Here is a 17,056-nt window from a genome sequence, read left to right as displayed (position 1 = left end):
TGGAAAATGGAACCGTTAATTAGCCATCCATTTTCTTTCATTTGAAAAGAATCCTTCTTTTGCTTACTGGATCAATTTCAAATAGAAGATAACGAATTATTTAATCAATCCGTTTTCCATAGACTTCAATGTTAAAAAAAAACGGATCCAGGTGAAATCTGTTTTTTCAAAAATGGACAAAATAAGTTGTGCAACTTTTTTGCCAACAGATTGCTGCTGGATCTGTTCTAACAAATGATTATTGAACATGTGAATATAGCCTTAGCTAAAGATACTAGATTTACTTACAGGGAAGATGGAGCCATATCTAAGGAATAGAGAAGAGCAAGGGACAAAATAAAAATTCTGCTATATTTATGGCAAGTGACAGCTCCTCTTGGACTGTGCCTGTCAGAATTAAGAAAGAGGTATTGATATAGAAGGAGGAAATCACTAAACAATATTGGACTCTTTAGATACAGTTAATATTAAAAACCTAATCAAAGTGTTAGGAGGAAATTTGCCTCTCCATCGTTTACTGACAGTTACAGGTAAACATGCACCTCCAATGGTAACAGAGTTCAACAAAGCGAGTATACAGTATATATAGCAGGCTTTCACAATCGATTCTATCAGTGAAAGGTGCCTTTGAATAGCAGAAGATGAAGCTCTGGATGCTGGCAGGGTTCATTCTTGCATTAGAAATCTTCTGGAAGGTTGAGAGTTCTATGGTCAAACTCGACAATGGTGGATATGAAGACATTGTCATCGCCATTAATCCAAGTTTACAAGAAGATGCTAAAATAATCACTAAAATCCAGGTACTTCCTATAAGTTACTCAGTAATTACATAGTAGATTGTAAGCTCATATGATGGTTCTCTTCTTGTATGTGCCTTTGCTCATTTGCATTGAATTATTAACTGCTTTGTAATGCATTGTGAAACTTCAATTAATGTCATGGCCACAGATAATGTTGCGTTAATCCATCTTTAATGTTTTTTCAGGATATGGTGAAGGAAGCAACTACATATCTGTTCTATGCCACAAAGAAAAGACTTTTTATAAGAAGTGTAAAAATCCTAATCCCTCCATCCTGGCCCAACAGAAACTACAACAAAAGTAAAACAGAGACCTACGACAAGGTTCAGTTCTTTACTGTTTTCCTGCATTATTATAGTAATTCATTCACTTAGGGCTGCAGTTTTATAACGTAATATGTAAACATGTAAAGTTAAAATGTTTCTTTTATATTTCTTCTGATTTAATGTCAACTCTTTACTGATAATGGTCACAGACAGAATGGGAGGCCCGGAGGTCTAATTTCTCCAGCTATGACAAAGAATAGAGTATGGTTGTGCTCAGCTGTTTTCTGAAAAGCCATAGAAGTCAATTGAAAGATCTATGGATGTGCACCTCTCCACTGACAGTAACTGCAGCATCGGTAGGATGAGATGATTAGGGACCCACTTTCTTCAGATAAGAGTGACCCCGTAGTGAGCCCCACATGTGACTTAGGCCGGCTTCACACTTGCGATTAACTCGCATGAGTGCAATGCGAGATTTTCTCGCATTGCACTCGGACACATGTTAATCAATGAGGCAGCTCCCATCTGCTATTTTTTTCTCAGTCCAAATCGGACTGAGAAAATATCGCAGCATGCTGCATTTTGGTGAGTTTCTCTCTTGTCTCTGCAATGCAACTCTATGGGAGCGGGTAAATAAACAGATGTCACACGGACAGCCCACACACCATCCTAGTGACATGCGTTTTTCTAAATACATTTATGACATGTTTCAGGAAATACTGGAAATGAGTGAGGTCTGTCATTGTCGGTCAATCTCTATCTCTGTCAGTCGGTCTCTCCCTCTCGGTCTCTATTCTCTCTCTGTCGGTCGGTCGGTCTCTCTCTCTCTCTCTCTCTATCTCTCTCTCTGTCCATGTCGGTCTCTCCCTCTCCCCCCCCCATCTCATACTCACCGATCCACGATCACCGGAGAAGGCGCTGCACGGCATTCACACTGTGGCGGCTTCTCTTTTGAAAAAGCCGGCCGCTCATTATTCCATCACGTATTCCCTGCTTTCCCCGCCCACTGGTGCCTATGATTGGTTGCAGTCAGACACGCCCCACGATGAGTGACAGCTGTCTCTCTGCAACCAATCACAGCTGCCGGTGGGCGGGTCTACATCGTGCAGTAAAAAAAAAAATAAATTTTAAAAAAACGCTGTGCGGTCCCCCCCAATTTTGATACCAGCCAGGGTAAAGCTATACGGCTGGAGGGTGGTATTGTCAGGATGGGGAGCCCCACGTTATGGGGAGCCCCCCAGCCTAACAATATCAGCCAGCAGCAGCCCGGAATTGCCGCATCCATTAGATGTGACAGTCCCAGGACTGTACCCGGCTCATCCCGAATTGCCCTGGTGCGGTGGCAATCGAGATAATAAGGAGTTAATGGCAGCCCATAGCTGCCACTAAGTCCTAGGTTAATCATGGCAGGCGTCTCCCCAAGATATCTTCCATAATTAACCTGTAAGTTAAAGGAAATAAATACATACACCCAAAAATACTTTATTTCAAATAAATGACCAAAAAAAACAACCTCATTCACCACTTCATTAAAGTTCCCAAATACAGCTCCAGGTCCGATGTAATCCACAGCGGTCCACGACGCTTTCAGCTCTGCTACATCGGAAGCTGACAGAGAGCGGCACAGACCAGACCGCTCTCTGTGAGCTCTCCGCAGCAACTGAAATGAGGCTATGTGTGCACGTTGCGTTGAGGTTCTTGCATTTCTAAACGCATCCTCTGGCAGTAATTGATTTATTGAAAGTTGCTTTTGGCCACAAAATAGCGCTAAAAACGCATGCGTTTTTACCGCGTTTTTGATGCGTTTTTAGCGCTTTTTGCATGCTTTTCCACCTGCGTTTTGACAGATGCGTTTTGAACATCAGGACACTGCTAAATAAAGTTTAATCTGTCAAACAGAATGAAAAAAGAGAAAAAAAACCCAAACTAATTAATATAATGAATTAATCATGAAAACAGACATATTTCATTAAATTATAGCGCTATAGCGCTATATAATTCTTATTTTTCATTAATTTAATTGTCGGATTATGTGTGTGTGTAAAGGCACATATGAAATCCTTTTGTTGATGGCCAAAAAGCATGCGTTTTGCTAGTCCAAAACGCATGTTTTCTGCACCTAAAAAGCAGGTAAAACGCTGGAATTGTGATGTTTCTTGGTTACTCCCTGTTTCTCATTGACTTCTATGTTATCTAAACGCACCTCAAATGGCAAAAACAATTGACATGCTGCTTTTATAAACGCATGGTTTTTGTCACTAAATATGCAAATTAAACGCAGCATTTTGAACTGCATGGTGGGCACAAGAAATCCCTATTTCTCATAGACTTTGCTGGGAAATCAAAACGCAGCCATTTTGGCACTAAAAAGGTGCAGTTGAAAACGCTGCAGAAAAGCATGAAAAAACGCACCGTGGGCACATAGCCTGAGTCGCGCTGTCAGCGATGACGTCACTAAGGTTACTCGCGGCCACAGATCTCAGCTAGAGGACTTCAGCTGTGGCCGCGGGTAACCTGAGTGACGGCACTGCTGATAGCGCCGATCACTTAAGTCACTCAGGGGATTTGCGGTCACCGGTGAGCCCTTCAGCAGTAACCGAAATCAGGCCATGACACACAGACAGAGCTGAGGGATGACAATGAAGTCGGGTGAACTTCATCCGACATCATTCTGATCCTGCGGCTCTGTCTGTGTCTACTGTCAGCGGCCATTCAGCTCTGCTACATCGCTCTGTCTGTGTCTGCTGTCAGCGGCCATGTAGCAGAGTTGAATGGCAGATGACATAGCTGCTGAAAAAAAAAACGGATCCCATACGGGTCACACACGGATTGCACATGGACTACAATCAATTGAAAAATCACAGGATCGCACTGCAGTTGCATTGCACACTGATCTAAACTTGAACAGAGCTCATGCAACTTTCTAGCATGAGACTCGGACCGATTTTACACGCACAAGTGTGATTCCAGTCTTATATGGCAAATCTTGTAGATGTGACATTAATGTGTATGATGAGAACACTGCTTATGCTATTTTAAGATATAAGGCAGGAATATGACCCAATTAGAGATTATTATACATACCAGCAATTAAAAGGAAAGAAATGCACATTAGTGCACAAAGGATAAAGGGTATTTAGTAATATAACAATCAGAGTGTATAATCAGGGGAGGATTAAGAGTAGCCAGGGCTGCGAGCAGTTTGGAAGGCATGGGCCTCCCAACCCCAATGTGTCATGCAACATTTCACACCATTGTAATGTGCAGCCCCCGTACCAGCTGCTGGTGCTGCTCGGATCCCGATCCGCAGGGTGGCTCGAGGGATTCTACCGGACCCGGGGGTTGCGCGGACACTTCGAATAAAAAGGGGACGTATTTGTACGGATTTACTGTTAAAAGTCTGTGACGCCACCCACGGTGTGTAGTGAAGGGTGGCACCACCGCTGCTGTTCTGGGACACCCGGGGGTGATGGGATGGCAGCTGGATGTTAACCCCTCCGTGGGTAGGGATGGATACCCTGGGGTCCAGTGTCTCTATGCCGGGGATAGTGACTGCAGGGGCCGGTGTGCCCGGTCAGACCAGGGGATGGTTGGTTACTCACGGTTGAATAAATCAAACAAGTCCAGTAAACCAAGGTGTTGGTGGCCGGCCACCGCGGCTGGGTGTACTCTGGTCCTGTGCTGGTGATCGGTGTCACTTTCCTCTTGCACTTTGTGTTTCTCTTGTGTTGATTTAACCCGTGTGGAATGGGAGAAATCCGCTCCCAGTGTGTTGTATACCTGAGGAGCCGTGCCCGCTGACACTGACCCTTGGGATCTACGGGTCCTGGCGGATGCCCTATCCCTCTCGGTGGGTGGTTGTCTGCTTTTGGGACTTTGGTTGGGACAGGACCTATAATCCTGCCCTCAATTGGTTAATTAGCTAGGCCGTCGGTTCCGGTCCTGGCTTCAGGGTCCAAGTACCCCCTCTGTGCACGGTTTCCGGGTCGGTTCTCCGGTGTCGGTACCGGCGGGCTACAACCCTGCCCCGGTCCACCTCGGATCTCCGGCAGCCGTCTTCCCGTCTCCTGTCAGACACGGATCACCATCTGCCACCTAGCCAGCACGCTGGGGCTCCAACCCGGCTGCCTTTCCTTTCTGCCCTGGCACTTCACTCTCTCCTCTCAACTACCTCACTCCACTTCCACCTTCACTGAACTTGAACTACGACTTGACTGATTCTTTTCCCGCCGCGGGTTCTCTAGACCCCTAGGTGGGCGTTCTCCATCTGCCTGGTCCCGCCCACTGGTGTATTTGTCCTACCCTAAGGGGGAGTGACTAGGATTTTGTCGGCTTCAGTGTAACCCTCTGTGGGAAGGTGTTGTGTGGGGGCCTGAACTGTGTGACTACCTGGTTTTGCCAGGGCGTCACATTAACACCCCGGGGTTGAGGGGTTTTCACCCGACACATCACTGGGCTAGGGGTGCAGATCCTCTGCGTCGTCACAGGCTGGCTTTGCCCAATTTCGTGACCTCGAGACGTACAGAAGGGAGGGAAGGCGGTCGATTGGATGGTAGGACAGGGGGAGAGGGCGGTAAAGACAGTGAGGAAAGTCTTTTCAGATTGTGATGCCACCTGTGATCCGCAGCCAGAGATGGGGACGCTGCTGCGGTTGCTGCTCTCCGGGGCTGATGGTGAAGATCGCAGCCGTGATGGTGTCAATCCCCACAGGTGGAGCAGGATCACCCCAGGGAGGATGAGGTAGGATGGATGGAGTGGTAGTAGTCCCCAATGGCGCTGCAGCGCTGAGCGCCGGCGCCGGTAAAGGAGAGGCAGAGACACGGGCTGCAGTTCCAGGTCTTTTTACTTATTGGTTGTTCAGGCGCTGCCCCAGAGTACCGTTCTCCTGCCGATCCCGAATCCGTGGAAGGTCAGATCCGCTGAGTGTCAGTCTATGGGCCCTTCCTCCTTTGATGCACTAAGTATCGAACCCCCGTGGCGTGAAGCACTTGGGGATCCCGATGTCAGTAAAGTATCCCGTTCTGTATGCTGATAGCGTGGTTCCGATGGGGGGCTGGTCCAAGACCTCAGCCCAGGTTCCTATATGCTATTTGGCTGCAGACTCAGTGGGACAGGTCCAGTGACTTTTCTAGGTGTTACCGCAATCCTTGCAGAGTTGGTAGACAATGTTAAGTATGCCTGCCCTAGGGTTCGGTACCCCGACAGCGCTGGTCCTATTGAAGCAGCTGCCTGCTTCTCTCCAGTGACCGTGTTGAAACGCCTTTGCCCAAAGAGCTGCCTCGCAGCACGTCTGCTCTGCTCTGTGTCTGTAGCTGTTCTCTTCCTGTTGTAGTTGTGTTGTGTGTTCTAAGCTGTGGCCCCCAGCCGCTGCCACCGGCTAGTTCACTACTCTCACTAGGTCAATCTGCTCTTCCCACTGTGTGTTCCTGACTTCCCCTGGTGGTTGCTTCTCCCTGACCCTGGGTCTCAGCTCCAGTGGATCGGGGAGCCCCTGGTGCGGTGGCATCCTGTAAACCCAACCGCTGTAGTGACCCCCTACTGTGACCCAACCCTGGCCCGGTCTCCATTGGGGAGGGCAACCCACTGTAACTGTGTATGTTGGTGGAACCGGTACCGATCTTCCTTGTACCCAGGATAAGTACTACACCCTAATGGGGGTGCAGTACCCTGTAGCGCCTGAGGCCTCAGGGGCGCCAAACCATCACCTTGATAGATCATGTGATATGCATTAAACACGTGACCTAAGTGCACATCTGTAGACATACAATGAGAAAGACAGCAATTTTTTTTCCTTATTTACATCACTAAACATAACATAGCGCTATGCATAATAGAGCAGAGGTGGGCAATTAATTTTATCGAGGGGCAACATGAGAGATCGTGACCGGTGGAGGGTTGACCCAGAAGGCTGAAATTAATTCTGCTCAATATTAGCATTAACATATAAATTATAATTATTATTTTATATTAATTGTATCCCTTAATATTGAGCAGAATTATGCTGACACCCCCCTATATGCTGTGTGCGCCCACACACTGCCACACTATATACAGTATGAGACCCCACATAGTCCCTAATTACAGTATGAGCCCCTACATAGCCCCTATGCATGAGCACCACATAGTCTCCTATACAAAGCAGGAGCCCCCACATAGCCTCCATTATACAACAGGAGCCTCACACTGCCTCCTATATATAGCAGGAGCCCCCATTCTGTCTCCTATATACAGCAAAAGCCCTACATTGCCTCCTATATGCAGCAGGATCCCCACATAATTTACTAAACACAGCAGGAGCCCCCACATAGCCTTCTAACTACAGCAGGAGCCCTCACATAACCTCCTATACACAGCAGGAACTCCCACATTGTCTCCAATATAAAGCAGGATCCCCACACAATCTACTATATACAGCAAGAGCCACAATATAGCCTACTAAATACAGCAGGAGCCCTCACATAAACTACTATGTACAGCAGGAACCCCCACATAGCCTCAAATATAGTGCAGGAGCCTGTCATAGCCCCTAATTACACTATGAGCCCTCACATGGCCCCTATATACATCAGGAGTCCCCACATAGCTTCCTTTATACAGCATTAGCTTCCAAATAGCCTACTACCGTGTTTCCCCAAAAGTAAGACAGTGTCATACATTCTTTTTACCCCCAAAAGTCCCACTATGTCTTACTTTCGGGGTATGTCTTATATTGGAAAAAAAATGTCGATTTTTGTTTTAACTATAAAATTAACATTTATTAACAACCTGAACAGTATGGTATTCAGCACAAAAGTTTTATAAAAGCAAGTGCTAAGAATGTCTTGTTACAACCGTATCATGACGGTATTTCCATGTATAACATGTAAAACAATGAAAAATGGTAAGAACGAACAGTCTGAATATGTTATACTGGAAGATAAAACAGATTTATTCCATGACAACCATGTCATCATCTTCAGGAACATCATCATAAACATCCACACTCTGAGGTTCTGGATTTTCTTGGGACTCTCGGGACTCCATTTCCTGCTGAAATATTGGCCCATATTTCTCATGGGTAGCAACGGCACTGTCCTGAAATGAGTAGGTCTTGTCCAGGTAGCCAGCTCGCAGTGCATTTGCAACGCAGGTGTCAGTGATCTTATCCCATGAATTCTTCACCCAGTTCACAATCTCTGGCAGTCTGGGCTTCACAAAGTTCCCACGTACATTTCTCTCCATTCGGTTTTCAATGTAGTCATTGATTTCCGCACGCAGATAGTCCTTGAACGGCTTGTTAATGGCGATATCCAGAGTCTGGAGATAAGCCGTCATCCCTGCAGGAATCATGATTTGGTCGATTCCCCGCTCATGAAGGAAGTTTTTCATGTTTTTAGCGCGGTGTGTGCTGGCTGCATCCCAGATCAGCATCCCTCTTTTATTCCCTTGCATAACAAGCGACAGCATTAAATCAAGCCACTTCCTTATAACAGCTTGTGTGGCCCAGGCTTTTCCAGTTTCCAGCACATAAATGCCAGAAACCCGCTCAATCTTGTCCTTCTTGCCCTTTGCAATGAGTAGCGGTGTTACTTTAGTGCCATCCAGACGAATCCCCAAAATGCAGGTGACACGTGCACTTTCATAAGCGGTGGAGGGAACGTACACTGAGGAGGCACCTCGTTGATCAATGGTGGTTTGAGCTGCTTGGCCCATTGTCACGCTCCCGGTGTCCCAGCAGCCCTCGTTACCCACTGAGCCGGTTCCTGCATCGCACCACCGCTCCATACCCACTGATCCAGTCGTACCTGCATTGCACCACCGCTCTGTACCCACTGATCCAGTCGCACCTGCATTGCACCACCGCTCTGTACCCACTGATCCAGTCGCACCTGCATCGCACCACCGCTCCGTACCCACTGATCCGGCCTCACCGTCATTGCACTGCTCCTTACCCACTGATCCACTCCATGTGTCCACCGGTCATGGCTGCCGCTCCCGCTCGTGCTCTCCTGTGTCCTGCTCCTGGTCTCATGAGTCTGACTCTGAGTATTAGCCTCATGCCTCTGTATAGGACCAGGCCGCGCCCACTCTCCTGGTTTTATGGACCCAGCACACCTGAAGCAGGAAGTGACCTACGGCTGTGCTGGATATATAAGACTGGCCCTTCCATAGGGGCGTTGCCTGATCAACGTGTCTGGAAGCTTTGTCTTTTGAGCTAGGTGCTCAGGCCCCCTGGTGCCGTGTCCTGTAGACTCCTTGTCTTTGCTCCCTGGTACCTGTGCCTGTTTCCTTACCGTCCTGAAGAACTCTGTGACTCTGCTGACCTGGTTATACCTGTCCCTGCCACGCCAGTGCTCCGGCTGCCGTGTACCCTGCCCCCCGGTGGGATACTCGGTCCAGTGGATCCACCTCCTGGGCCCATCAGTCCTCCTGGTCCTGACACCCATGAACACAGCAGTTTCATCCATGGCGATCATGTTGCAAAGACTGTATTTAGAGAAGTCCATGTCATCCACAAACTTCTTGTAGGCAAATGTACGTTTAACAATCTCAGCATCTTCCAGCCTAAAGAGGGTTGTGGATCTTCTCAAAGACAGGTCATTGCGTTCAAGAAAGTTATCCACCCAGTGCTGTGATGCCTTGAATTGTTCAGGGGAAATGTCAAACTGTGGTGCCACTTCAAGGGCATATTCCTGAATCTGAGCCCTGGTCACCACCAATGTCTTTGCTCTCCTGTCTGCAACCCACTCAGAGACCAGGCTTTCCAGCTCTGTATACATTGGTTGCCGACCACATCCAATCTTGCGCTTTTTAGCCATTCCGCTCTCCACTTTTTCACTCAGGTTAGTGTATTCTGCACGCCATTTTTGGAGCAGTCGGTGATCCAACATTTTCTCCTTGCAGAACTCCACTACATTTTTGCCCCAAGATTCTTCGACAATCGCTTTTTTATACTCCACGGTGTAGCTCTTCCTTTTACCACTGGAACCGGACGTGCTCATGTCTAGGGCCAAAAATATAGCGTACGGTATAAGCATTGCTTATGGTTCCATATCACAGTCTCCCATAGGGTTACAGCCCCATACAGTATCCCACACAACCTTCCATAGGGTTGCAGCCCCATACAGTATCCCACACAGTCTCCCATAGGGTTACAGCCCCATACAGTATCCCACACAGCCTTCCATAGGGTTGCAGCCCCATACAGTATCCCACACAGTCTCCCATAGGGTTACAGCCCCATACAGTATCCCACACAGCCTTCCAAAGGGTTGCAGCCCCATACAGTATCCCACACAGTCTCCCATAGGGTTACAGCCCCATACAGTATCCTACACAGCCTTCCATAGGGTTGCAGCCCCATACAGTATCCCACACAGTCTCCCATAGGGTTACAGCCCAATACAGTATCCCACACAGCCTTCCATAGGGTTGCAGCCCCATACAGTATCCCACACAGCCTTCCATAGGGATGCAGCCCCATACAGTATCCCACACAGCCTTCCATAGGGTTGCAGCCCCATACAGTATCCCACACAGCCTTCCATAGGGTTGCAGCCCCATACAGTATCCCACACAGCCTCCCATAGGGTAACAGCCCCATACAGTATCCCACAGCAATCGCAGCAAGTCTCCATGCAATGTACCGTATGGGGACTTGCCGCGATTGCGCCGTAAGTGTACCGCAAGTTAAGAAAACTTTACATGGTGCATTTTGTGAATTGCTTACTTGGTACCGTAATGGCGATCGGATCAATTCCTCTGCGGTGCTGGGTAGAGGTGTGGCTTCTTCTTCCTCATGTAGGAGCCGCTGGGCCAATCAGAGGGGCCACCAGTGGCTGCACATGAGGGCACTGAGGCTGCATGTTTTTGTATGTTGTCCATGGTCCTGATGGACCACGGACAACATTACTGCGTCTCCCACGGCCTCCACATCCCTCCGCTCATTCCGCTCCAGATCAGTCCGCATCCCGCTCTAACCATCCGCATCCCGCTCTAACCGTCCGCATCCCGCTCTAACCGGCCACATCCCGCTGTTAATGCAGCAAAAGGTACCGGTACTATGGCTTATATTTTTCCAACGTACAGTTTACTATGTCTTACTTTCGGGGTACGTCTTAGCTGACCCCCCTAAAACTCCCACTACGTCTTACTATCGGGGGTGTCTTACTATCGGGGAAACAAGGTATATACACCAGAAGCCCCACACAGCCTCCTATATACAGGAGGAGCCCATAGATAGCCAACTATATACAGCAGAAGCTCCCACATAGCTTCTTATATACATCAGGAGGCCCACATAACCCCTATATACAGCAGAAGCCCCCACACATGCCCCTATATACAGCAGGAGACCCAAAATAGCCTCTTATATACAGCAAAAGTCCCACATAGCCTTCTATATACTGCATGAGCTCCCAGATAGCCTTTATATACAGCATGAGCCCCTATATAGTCACTAATTACCCTACAAGAACCCACATGGTCCCTATGCATGAGCCCCACATAGCTTCCTATATAGGACGTACTACATCTTCTAAAAATCAAAACATTAAATAATTATATCTTCATCGGTATAGTTGCAATATACAGTGGGTACAGAAAGTATTCAGACTCCTTTACATTTTTCACTCATTGTTTAATTGTAGCCATTTGGTAAATTTAAAAAAAGTTCATTATTTTCTCATTAATGTGCACTCTGCACAAATTTATTAAACAAGAAAAACTGAAATATCACATGGTCATAAGTATTCTAACCCTCTGCTCAGTATTAAGTAGAATCACCTTTTGAGCTAGTACAGCCATGAGTCTTCTTGGGAATGATGGAACAAGTTTTTCACCCTTAGATTTGGGGATCCTCTGCCATTCTTCCTTGCAGATCCTCTCCAGTTCGGTTTTTCAACAACATGTGATCCTAGAGGTAACCAGCAGGCGGCAGAGTTTAAAGGGAACCTGTCACCAGATTTTTCCCTTTTAAACTAAAAGAATCACCTTCTGCAGCTCCCCAGCTGCATTCTATGAAGGTGCACCTTGTTCCCAGACTCCCCTTCCAGACCACAAAAATAACTTTATAAAACCTGGCCGTTAGGTATGCTAATTACCTGTGTTGGCCAGATGGGCGGGCTCGTTTTCTGCTCCTGTCCCCCCCCTCCTGCCGCTGATCGCCATCCTTCTTTCTTGATTGATGTGATGATGCCTCCGTCATCATCCTCGTTGAATTTTTAAATCTCACGCCTGTGCAGTTATGTTGGCTCGTGCTTGCGCAGTTCGCTCTGCCATAACGCGGGCAGAGCAGAAAACATAGCTGCCCTCGCTTGCGCCGTGAGCTAAATGCGCAGGCGCGAGATTTTGGGTGGGTACGAGGATGGCGCTGGTCATGCACAGTGCCACCCAACTCTTGCTAGATTGACCAATAATGAGCACACAGCTGGTTGACGCCCGAGCCTGCCTGTGTAACGGTATGTCCACACTTTGCGTTTTCACCTGCATTTCACCTGCTTTTCAACAGCGTTTTGAACTGCAGCGTTTTCATGCCAAAAGGCATGCGTTTTGATTTTCCAGCAAAGTCTATGGGAAAAGTGGATTCTTGTCCGCACTTTGCAGTTCAAAACGCTGCGTTTAATTTGCATAATTTTGGGCAAAAACTCTGCGTTCAAAGAAGCAACATGTCAATTGTTTTTGCCATTTGAGCTGCGTTTTGCTAACATTGAAATCAATGAGAAGTTGCAAAAAGCAAGCAACATCAAAATTCCAGCGTTTTACCTGCTTTTTAGCTGCAGAAACAATGCGTTTTGGACTACCAAAACGCATGCTTTTCTGACATCAAAATAATGGAATTATATGTCCCTTTACAAACACACATAGTCCGACAATTAAAATAAAGAAAATTATTTAATTATTGATATTTTAGCCAAAAATAGTATAAAACCGCTATAATTTTATTAAATATAACTATTTTCGTTATGATTTACATAATTATATTTGTTTTCTTTTTTTTCCCCTTTTTTCATATTGTTTGTATATTAAAACTTTATTTTGTTGTGTCTTTGTGTTCAAAATGCATCTGACTTTAGGCAATGGAAAAGCATGTAAAAAGCGCTAAAAACGCAGCTAAAACGCGGTAAATACGCACGCGTATTTATCGCGTTTTGATGTTAACTTTGGCAAAAGCAATTTCTGCCAAGATATTCGTTCTGAACTGCAACTAGGATGACGCAAAGTGTGGACATAGCCTTAGGCCGCTCTCACATCAGCGGCATTTTGCCGGAAAGCTGGCACAAATGCGTTTCAGTTCCATTCATTTACAATGGAATCGCAGCAAGATGTGAGAGCAGCCTAACTCAGAAACACCAGAGAAACCATATGGAGTGTCAGAATCTGTAGTGTGAACAGCATCTCATGCCGCCATGACACTCGATGAGTTTTGAGCAAAACTCCGTGTGACAGTAATCCAGATGATGCGGATATTTTTCACATGCAGTGGAGAAGACGCTTGAAGTTAATTTTTTGGCAAAATGTTCTGCAACTAATATAATCATATGCAAAAGAAATTGGTGCTATGCTGTAAATTCAGTTTATTTATTTTGGGGCTTTAGTGGCTTTGTGTATCTGTGACAAATTTAGAAGACATTTCGCAACATATTTTTTTTTCCTCAGACTATTGAATGTCAAAAGTGCATGGCAGTTAACTCTCTGAATACTAATTTGAGGAAGAATGAGATAAATAATATGATAATTTGCAAACAGTCCTGATGAAAAAAAAAAACCAAACCCACAAAAATTAAAACAAAACCCTAAGTAAATATATCTGCAAATTGGGATTCTGATCTGGCATATATCCTAAGTCATATGCAAAGGATTGTTAAAAATCCACTTGTGACTTTTAGGATCGCTACTTCCAATAGGTGGCGCTGCGCTAGAGTTTGTCTCCTTTCCTGGAGAGACAATTTGAATATTACCCAGAGGGGCATTGCAGCTATAAGTCCCCTTACTGGCAGCCAGACTGGCTTGCATAGTCTCCTTAAAGAGAATAGTGTTCCCCCGTGGTCCCCACATAGCTTCTCATGAGCCAGATCAGACACCCCATACTTTGCACTGACGAGGGGCAAGCACCCCGAAACACTGTGTCTGCAAATTGGGATTCTGATCTGGCATATATCCTAAGTCATATGCAAAGGATTGTTAAAAATCCACTTGTGACTTTTAGGATTGCCACTTCCAATAGGTGGCGCTGCGCTAGAGTTTGTCTCCTTTCCTGGAGAGACAATTTAAGTAAATATGGGCACCCTGGGTTAAATACTGGAAAAACTGATAACCAATTACCAATCAATTATTTTTTTTCACACTACTACTCTTTTCACTTGTGTAAACACACCCTGGCAATGATTAATTCTAGTGAGATTACCTTGTAGTTTAAGGCGGCATTCACATTAATAACAATAATAAAGATGTTCTGTATATATCACTGAATTTACAAGGATTAGTGTGAGCTGAAGTTCTAGATGCCAGTTATCAGTTGCATTGGCCCATTATTATAGGATGACTAAATAAACAGATTAAGGCCGGAGTCACACTTGCGAGTGCTTCGCGTGTATTCTCACAGGAGCGGGTCTGTTGCATGCATCTCTATGCAGCTGAGATGCTCCTGTCCGCAGAGTATGCAGCCGTGCCAGGTGACGCAACGCGAGACTCGCGCAAGATACACGTGAAGCACTCGCCGGCCTAACAAGAAAAAACAAGTGTGCAAGGATTTCAGCAGACTCTTGAAAAGAAGCAGAAATCAGCAACTTTACATTGGGTTCACTCAAATTTTAACGTAATAAGGTGGGCTTCTATAGTTTCCAATACAGACAAAGCAGTGGGAGAAGCTTGGTGCAGCAGCAGACTGCCTCTCAGCCAGAAATAATTTATAAATAGCTTATTATTACCCTATTCATATTGCAATCATTGTTTTACACCATTTACATTGACTAATGTTCTGAATATATTCCACCTAGGCTGATGTCATTATTGCTAGCCCTTACCTGAAATACAGAGACGATCCATATACCTTACAATATGGACGCTGTGGGGAACCAGGAAGGTACATCCACCTAACACCTAATTTCTTACTGGATGAGAGTCTAATCTCAGTGTATGGACCTCGAGGTATGGAAACTTAGAACGGAATTTTTAAAGGTTTTCCACCACTGTGGTACAAATGATGACATGTTCTTGGATAGGTCATTAATGTCAGATTGACACCTACCACCTTCAACCTACAGCGGTTACCACCTCCAGCGACACTGGATGTACAGTATATATAAACTGTTTACAGAACTGGAGCAGAACAGCTCTGTACACGGTTTAGTGCCTGCTCAAAGATACTAGTCTCATTCACAGGTATGAACACTGTTCATTTGAATTGACCCTCTGAATTTCCTGCACAGATCCTAATCTGCTCTCCTATTCTGTCTTCACACTTAAAGCTGTTTCTGATATTGGTATGTTAAACTGACCTATCTCTGCTGTGTAATTAGTTATGTGTTGTCTTCTCTCCTGTGAGTTGTTTCCATACATGGTGTAACTCTTTGATCTGCTTCCTTCTCTCTTGCTCACCTGCTGTTCATCTTGTGTAATGAGACTGGTATAAATTTAGGGCACTAGGTCTGTGTACCTTGGTCTGTGTACTTCTACAAGTGCTTCATAAGTGCTCAGAAATATACCAGAAATGTCCCAGAAGTGACCAGAAGGTGAATTCTACTTCTTTAACTGTGTGTCTTTCACTTGCACTTTGTTCCTTCCCCCTTATTCCCACTTGAAAACCCAATTCACACCATGTTCACTTATGCCCTCACAGTCTTTGCTCCACTCCTCCTCACTCTCCTTCGCTATCCCCAAACCCCAGCACTCTCCAAACAAATATTCATCTCCCCTTCCCTCTTACCTCCCCACCTGTCCTCATCTGCTGACCTGCTCCTAAACCTCAGATCGCTTCTAGTATCGCGCAGACCAGGCCGTCCACTCTCCTTCTCCCACCTGCTCTCCCTTTCTCTACTTCTCCTCACTGCTGGTGACATATCTCCCAATCCTGGACCCCCACAGATCAGACACTCCTCTTTATCACCCCCCTATCGCTCCCCATCTAGTAGTAACTACCGCAACCTCTCCAACATAAAATCCATTCCCCTCTCTGCCACTCCGCAGCCCCCTCTCTCTGGAGCGCTCTGGAATGCCCGTTCCGTCTGTAATAAACTGCACTTCATTCACGACCTCTTTACCTCTAGCAATCTATCCTTTCTGGCCCTCACCGAAACATGGCTGACACCATCCAACACTGCCTCCCCTGCTGCGCTGTGCTACGGCGGCCTTCACTTCACCCACACTCCTCGCCCTGGCAATAGACAGGGTGGAGGAGTGGGCCTCCTCCTTTCTAACAACTGCAGCTTCACCCCAATGCCACCTCTACCCTCCCTTGTCCTGCCTTCCTTTGAAGTGCACTCTGTCCGCATCTATTCTCCCTCCAACCTCCAAGTGGCCGTCATATACAGACCCCCGGGCCCAACCACTGCCTTTATCGACCAGTTCTCTGCCTGGCTTCTACACTTTCTCTCTGCTGACATCCCCACAATCATCATGGGTGACTTCAACATCCCCACTGACACCCGCCAGTCAGCGGCCTCCAAACTCCTCTCCCTCGCCTCATCTTTTGGTCTAACTCAGTTGTCTGCCTCTGCCACCCACAAAGATGGCCACACACTAGACCTTATCTTCACCCGTCTCTGCTCTCTATCTAACCTCACCACCTCCCCTCTCCCCTTATCTGACCACCATCTGCTTACCTTTTCAGCCCTGTCCTCCTCACCTGCCCCCCCTGTCCAGCACGTATCACACCCCCGCAGAAACCTTGCACACATCAACATACACACCCTTTCTGACTCTATCCTACCGCTGTCCTCCATATCTTCACTCCACGACACAAACAGTGCCACCATTTTCTACAACGCCACTCTCACATCAGCTATTGATTCA

At 46.5% G+C, this 17,056-nt stretch overlaps 1 protein-coding gene across 1 annotated transcript in view; it reads left to right on the top strand.

Annotated features, from left to right (window-relative positions):
- Positions 1-641: 641 nt before the first annotated feature.
- LOC142250128 (calcium-activated chloride channel regulator 1-like) overlaps positions 642-17,056 on the top strand; it is a 136,061-nt gene continuing 119,646 nt past the window's right edge. Inside the window, exons 1-3 of the mRNA XM_075322220.1 lie at positions 642-800; positions 986-1,123; positions 15,043-15,193. Coding sequence (XP_075178335.1) covers positions 642-800; positions 986-1,123; positions 15,043-15,193 — 448 coding nt within the window. The remainder of the gene's footprint in view (positions 801-985; positions 1,124-15,042; positions 15,194-17,056) is intronic.

Source organism: Anomaloglossus baeobatrachus, chromosome 8 (assembly GCF_048569485.1).
Source record: "Anomaloglossus baeobatrachus isolate aAnoBae1 chromosome 8, aAnoBae1.hap1, whole genome shotgun sequence".
In the NCBI taxonomy this organism is placed as follows: Eukaryota; Metazoa; Chordata; class Amphibia; order Anura; family Aromobatidae; genus Anomaloglossus; species Anomaloglossus baeobatrachus.
Note: the sequence above shows the minus strand (reverse complement) of the source record. Positions and strands in the feature narration are given on the sequence as shown.